Genomic DNA, 7,011 nt, shown 5'->3' with positions numbered 1-7,011 from the left:
TGCAACCTTGATGTAATATTGCGTCATGCTATGTGCGTCCCTATAGCGTATTTTAAGCCCTTAAAGTCAATCTGGGTTCAAAATCTATATCTTGACATAGTTTTGGTTACAAAGTACAGAATGAGAATTAAAAAAAAAATATATCAGCCATTCCGGATTCCCTTATATTCTAGCTAATTTGCTGCCGAGTTGATATCCGTACGTGACCTCTATCACATAAGCGGAATATAATGTTACATTTGAAAAAAAAAAAGCGAGGAGGTTTCGCTCTTTCAAATTTGTTCGTTAGATAAAACAGGAAAATTCTGTAGCTTCATTAGAGACACAGATTAGTCTTAGAACACACCGTCCGCAGCGTGTGGCGCCAGGGTGCATACGATGTCAAGCTCAATAAAACACAACAGAGTATACATATTGACAATTTATTGCTAAATGCCAGCCACTGTATCCTTACACAACGAGGCAGTGCAGCGCCCGCGCCGGCCTGGGTGGAGGGAGCCAGTGTGGGGGGAGCGCGACGACCGGCGCGGGAGCAGGAGGGGGAGGGGAGGGGAGGTCGGTACTACGCGACACAGACAGCGGCGCCGGACGCGTGGGGGGTGTCTCACATCCGGCGCCGCTGGCAGTGAGTCTGGCGAGAGTGGTCTAGTCCAGCGCGGCGGCGCCGGAGATGATCTCGATGAGTTCCCGGGTGATGACGGCCTGGCGCGTGCGGTTGAAGGTGAGCGTGAGCTTGTCGATCATCTCGCCAGCGTTCTTGGACGCGTTGTCCATGGCCGTCATGCGCGAGGACTGTTCGGAGCAGGCGCCCTCCTTCATGGCGTAGAACAGCATGGAGGCGAGCGAGAACTCCATGTAGGACTGGATGACGTCGGCGTCGAGCGAGTCGTAGATGGCGAGTTTGGGCGCGGACTCCACGGCCTTCTGGCTGTACAGCGGCAGGTCGGACTGCGCGTACGAGACCACGGACTTGAACTTGTTGTAGATGATCTTGCCGGACGCGAACTCGTAGCCGGACGTGAGCACGGCGGCGGCCAGCTTGGCCGCGTCCTGGAACGTGGGCGGCAGGCGGCCGATCTGCAACGCGGAATAACTATTGTAAGTACACTAGAATACGTCACTTTTTAGCTACGCTTAAAAACTGTATACATATTATTTATTTATTTATTTATTTATTAACACTTTGTACACATGGTATACAGGCGGACTTAATGCCATGGGCATTCTCTCCCAGTCAACCTTGGGGTGGTGTAGAGAGGACGGAGGTAGGTGTATAATAAAAGAAGTGAAAAACAAATAAGAAGAGAAATAGTAAACAAATGTAATTAAAACATACTCGCATATATAAATATATAGATATATAAAAAAATACATATATATATACATATATAAAAATAAATAAATATATAAATACACTAATAAGTCAATTAGAGGAATCTGCTACTTCTGCCAGCAACAATCGACGAACTCTCATTTTAAAAGCCAGCCGTGTTGAGGACGACCTGATTTCGAGCGGGAGTGCGTTCCAAAGAAGGATAGATTGGATAGCGAAGGAAGAGTGAACAAAATCAGAACTGTGCGAAGGACACTTCAGGAGAAGATTGGTAGACGAACGCAAATTCCTATCATGCCCATCGCAAAGGTAACTAAAATTGGAAGATAGATAAGTAGGAGGTATAGGAGACCTAAGGAGAGAATAGAGAGTAGTAAGCGCGCGTAACGAGCGGCGCTGGCGGATGGGGAGCCAATTTAACTGCGAACGGAAAGAAGAAATGTGATCGTACTTGCGGAGATTAAAAACGAATCGAATGCAGTTATTAAGAAGGCGGTCGAGTTTATTGAGCAGGTCTGCATTCAGATCAAAATAGCATACATCGCCATAGTCGATTATTGGGAGGATTAAGGTTTGCACAAGCATAGTCTTGGTCTTGGATGGCAAGAGATTCTTCAGACGATAAAGAGAACGAAGTGTGCCGATAACTCTCTGACTAACAGAGGTAACGTGGGACCGCCAGCTCAGGGTGGCATCAATGTGTAGTCCGAGGTCCTTCACACTGGAGCACCAAGGAATGATGGTACCATCAAATTTAATAGCAGGAATATGCGAGAAGTCTAATCTCCCGATCATTCTAGGGCTGCCTATTATTATAGCCTGACATTTCGTGGGATTCACAGAAAGACCGAAACTATCTGACTATTATTATCAACAGTGACTGCTTCCGTGGCGTATTTGAAATGCGTACGTGGTGCGAGTATGACTATCTGGGTTCGAATCCCGGGCGAGTCTAAAAAAATATTGTGACTGGATTATTCTATTTTAAAAATTACTCAATCGCAGCTCGGAGTCAGGAAGTTGGCGATGTGATTTTCATTGATACATCTTAAAATGATACACAAAAGTTCTGATAAAACTTTTTCTACATGTTTAAAATGCGAATATCCATGTGTATGTAAGTCTGTCCTGCATAATTTTTCTTTTGTATGATTGTGAAGATTTCAGACAAAACAAAAAAATTACGTACTTACAAATAAACGTCGAATTTTTTATTGTAGGATTTCGTTCAATTTCACATTTTGAAGTGTGTGTTAGTTTTGAACATAATAAATGTGGTTTATGTTATTTATACATATTGATTTTGTTGATCATCGATGACCACAATTATAATTAAAAACATTGCTGTTGTAATGTCTCGCTATAATTTAATATCTATGTTATGGTCATATTATGCCACACATTGGACATGAACATATTAGCGCCGGTAACACAAACTAAACATTTCCACGATGACGATATTTGTGATAATTATTGAATATCAATAAATCAATTGTCGTTTTATTTAATTGAAAACAAAGCATAAATAAAAGGAAAAGTAAAGAAAAAGAAAGCAATTCTACCAAACAAAACATTTTTAAATATTTGTCAATTGTGAATATCACAAAGCCATACATTCCGTTTAAATTGTGGGTCAGTTTTAAGCATTCTGCTTCATATTGTCATTTTTTTCATTAATTACCTAAGGCGATTTGGATTAACAAAAATATATTTATATTTTTGCCTACATTAAATAACGTCTGTACATAACGTTTTGAAGACATCCAACTATCAGTAACATGAGTCCAATTGACAATAACTAAAGTCATCAATTAATTCCTGACAAGGTGGAAGGTACCTCGTTGGCGACGCTGATGATGTGCTTCCCGTAGAGGCGCTGCAGGATGCCGCGCGACTTGTCGCCGACGCAGATGACCTTGATGTTCTCGGCGCCGGGCTCGCTGAGGCGGTTGCGGATCACCTTGGACACGCCGGTGTGCACCGCGCCGCACAGACCTGCACACACCACACACCACACACTCTCAGTCACAAGCCTCCACATTAGCATGTTTGTATTCTGATTCGAGGGATATTGTAACATGCAGGATGAAGGATTAATATGAAATTATATAGTAATGAGTATTGACAGATTTAGAGCCATATTGTGAGTCATAATATGTCATATCATGTAATTTCATGTTCGGTTTTATGTCGCGTAACATTTGTACACATAATTCTATACAACGATTAGTAAAGAAGTTACAACATGTATTTTGGAAAGTTATAACAATTTCTCAGTGCCCAGTGACAACGAGATCAAAACACAATTTACATACAATATAAATCAAAAATGCTAGTGTTATTGTCCGACTTTGTTAGTCTGTGGTTTAATGATCACGGCAATCGGCACCGTCACAACACTGATAGTGCCAGCAATAGTTAAAGCCAGGAGGCCGGCTGTCATGTATCAGCTAGCGTGACTCACCTCTGTCAGAGGTCATAGCAATGTACAATTCTTTCTTGTCGTCCTCGGGAGCTGCCACCTGCAAATGCAAACACAAATATTCATTATACTGAAGATTGATCAAGTAGATTCAAGTTAAATGTAGGACCGTGAGAGATGTTAAATCTCTTGATGGTTAAAACAATACCAACTTACATAATTGCACACTAATATGAAACCATTACTGGTGCAATGAAAGCTATGTGTTTTTTGTATTCATCATCTACAACAGGACATGTGGAGCATTATATAATCACAGTATTTCAGATTTTTGGTGACATCTGCATAATGAATAATTACAAATTACTGATTTGTGTTTGAACAATAACCCACAACACACTCCCAGCATGTAAATGCAAACATTGTGTTTTATGTATTTTTTTTGTTTCTAATATAGTGCCAGGTCAAGGTTCAAAGAAGTTATAACCGAAGGAATTAGAATTGACTGCATTAATTCTTTACAAATCCCAGCAGTAGATCAGACCATGAACAAATAGGTATCATAATGGTAACTGATAATTGTCACTTGTGATCACCCATAATAGCAAGGAATTATGCTTGCATCTTCAACCACAGAGAAAAGTGAATGCTATTGTGAATAAGTCCTGTGTCTGATTAGTATTTTTATCTAGACCGATTAGTGCTCAAAATGTTAACACTAATATCTCTGCAAACAATGATAACATACTGTACTACTTTCTTATAAAGAATATTACAGATTGCCAGTACAACAATTAATTGACATTTCACTAAATACTATGTGTAGGAAATGAACAAAAAAACAGAAGCTCCAAAAAATATTCTTGACTTAATTTTTTTTCACAAAGTTTTTAACTAACAATCAACGGAAATGAATCTTTCTTTTACACTAGATAGTGATTTAGTAATTTCTTTGTAATCTCTGATAAAATTTCACCTTTATCCTTCATTTCATCTTTTACATACATTGTTAAAATAATTACCAGTACAATGAATGTAAGTAAATGATTGGTTAAAAAGTCAACCTTATATTATTTATTTTAGTATATTTTTACATTATTAATTAATGTTGGTACATTCCTAACTTTTATACCTATACTCATTATTATAATTTATGGAGAAAAAAGTAAATTTGCCATTATGAAGTTGAATTTTGTACTGTTTGACATTCTTACAAAGCTAGTGCACCTCTAGAAATGAAAATTGTCATATTATACGGATTTTAATTAGTATATGATCCAGTGTGTACTGACCTCAGCTCGTTCATAGAACTGCACGGCTCCCTCGCCATAAGGACGAGCGGCTTTCAGCTCACGCTCAGCACGAGTGTACCTGCAACGGGCACATCCCACTTTACATATGTAATGATTATCTTCATCTTTAAGTAATAATAGATATGTAACTAAAATAAATAAAAATGTTTTATTTTTCGTAATTGGAACTAGTCCTTTGGGTAATAAATATGTTGAACTAACGTGTACTTCACGTGGAATACTTCTCACAACTTTAAGAATGACATAAGACCCGACTCATGTCACTCAAACTAGGAACTAAACTTTTTTGATAGATTATTGACTCAGGTAGTTCTAAATTCAAAATAATCTACTTTCTACTAACTTCGCAGCGGACACCATCTTCATGGACTGAGTGATTTTCTGGATATTTTTCACCGACTTCAGACGGATAGAGATAGCCTTCAAGGTGGCCATGTTCCTGTTTTGCTGGTGGTTGACCACCGCCACCGCCTGGCCGCACACACCGGGAGCGACACGACCCAACATTCTCACCGTCCTGGAAAACACCAAAATTTACTTCACCGATCCAATCAGATGATTGAGACAGGTTAGGTCCAATGTTATGTAAGAGCGACACTGCACCGACATTGAAAAACACAAATATATTTTTACATACACTTTATGCGTTTACAAGAGTTATAATGATAATTGAGTGAGATAATAAAATATTTCCGTACAGTATACTAACTTTTATGTACGTTTATCGGTAAAATTCACCAGCCGACGAAAATGTCGCTGGTCCGTGATCGAAAACGAATCGTGTGAGATGCCAGTGCAAAAATATGAACAAGGACACGTTATCATTTTTTTTCGTATAATAATTGAAAATATGAAGTATTTTTTAAACGTAATTGTAAATACACGTTTAAAATTATTTATTTTTTCAGCGATTTCTTAGATTTAATTTGGGCAATTATTTACAACTAGGTGTTTCTCATGGTTTCATCCGTATGATAGTTTTTTTTTACGCTAATCGCTAAGTAGCCTAAAACCTAAATATTTTTCTTTATTGTTCTAGCTAATTCGGATCAAACGTCAAAATCGGTTAAGTAATTATTATAAAAATGAACCTAACAGCTAGACAGTTATTTTCGCATTTATGTTAGTAATATTCACTATACGTATAACAAGTATAGTATTGTTAAACAATCTGTAAATACATCGAATATAGATATGAGTAATGGATGTCTAGACTTATTATATATGATCCGATTCATAAACGGAATCTTAAATGATTTTATTTTATAATTTGACACCCAGATGCGCCAACCGTTGAAGAATAGGAAATAGGATTATGGAGGGGACTCAGTGAGATAATAATTGGAATATACGTCAGTGTATGTATAAGTAGTTTTGTTATAAAATTTTGTCGTTTACTTTTTGGTGTTGAAGAACAGAATATTTCAATTAGCAGCATGGAGTTTTAATAACAATGTACTTACGTTGTGTATTATTTACTCTATGGTCAATGTCACATTGACAGAAAAATAACCTTAGAGTCAGTGTTGCCAGAAGGTTACATTCCTTACATTTTTCGTTACTTTTGACCCTCTCGCGTAACATGTAAGTAATTTTTATATTTAAGGCAATTTTCGTAACTTTTGAGAACAACGAGATTTGTAATATAAATTATTTATTATAAACAGTTTACGAACGCATTTCTATTCAACGCGTCCAAATTGAACGCACCTAAAACTGGCGGGTCTAAAAAGTATTTTACTCCATATCACACTTAGGATGGCTCGCCATGACAAAATTAAACGTATCTTGCCTATACTAAAACTTGATTTTGCTTGAGTGTGCGCGCGCACATTTTTTACTTCGCGAGTCCCCGCGGTTTCGTAGCTACAGAAATGCTTGCAAAAAACGCGTAAATTAAAAAAAAAACAATAATGTAACTTTTGCAGCAAAAATGTAACATT

The 7,011-nt window shown here is 38.0% G+C and overlaps 1 protein-coding gene across 1 annotated transcript; it reads right to left on the bottom strand.

Annotated features, from left to right (window-relative positions):
• Positions 1–403: 403 nt before the first annotated feature.
• Positions 404–5,978, bottom strand: LOC115449277 (ATP synthase subunit gamma, mitochondrial). The gene is made up of 6 exons (XM_030177052.2): positions 5,778–5,978; positions 5,412–5,585; positions 5,048–5,126; positions 3,798–3,855; positions 3,171–3,328; positions 404–1,077 (listed from the first exon to the last, which is right to left on the bottom strand). Exons 2-6 carry the CDS (start codon positions 5,573–5,575, stop codon positions 646–648), a joined length of 891 nt encoding a protein of 296 aa, XP_030032912.1. The 5' UTR covers positions 5,576–5,585; positions 5,778–5,978; the 3' UTR covers positions 404–645.
• Between the last annotated feature and the right edge of the window lie 1,033 nt (positions 5,979–7,011).

This window comes from Manduca sexta, chromosome 5, assembly GCF_014839805.1.
Source record: "Manduca sexta isolate Smith_Timp_Sample1 chromosome 5, JHU_Msex_v1.0, whole genome shotgun sequence".
In the NCBI taxonomy this organism is placed as follows: domain Eukaryota; kingdom Metazoa; phylum Arthropoda; class Insecta; order Lepidoptera; family Sphingidae; genus Manduca; species Manduca sexta.
The sequence above is the reverse complement of the archived record's forward strand: the minus strand, read 5'-3'. Positions and strand labels throughout refer to the sequence as shown.

Bases quoted from the DNA above. Each gene is read 5' to 3' on its own strand.
- LOC115449277 (XM_030177052.2), bottom strand. From the start codon at position 5,575: ATGTTGGGTCGTGTCGCTCCCGGTGTGTGCGGCCAGGCGGTGGCGGTG. The intron at 3,856-5,047 runs GTCAGTACACAC...TTGCATTTGCAG, and splicing joins AGTTCTATGAACGAGCTGAG to GTGGCAGCTCCCGAGGACGA. The intron at 1,078-3,170 runs GTACCTTCCACC...TCCGCGTTGCAG, and splicing joins TCATCAGCGTCGCCAACGAG to ATCGGCCGCCTGCCGCCCAC.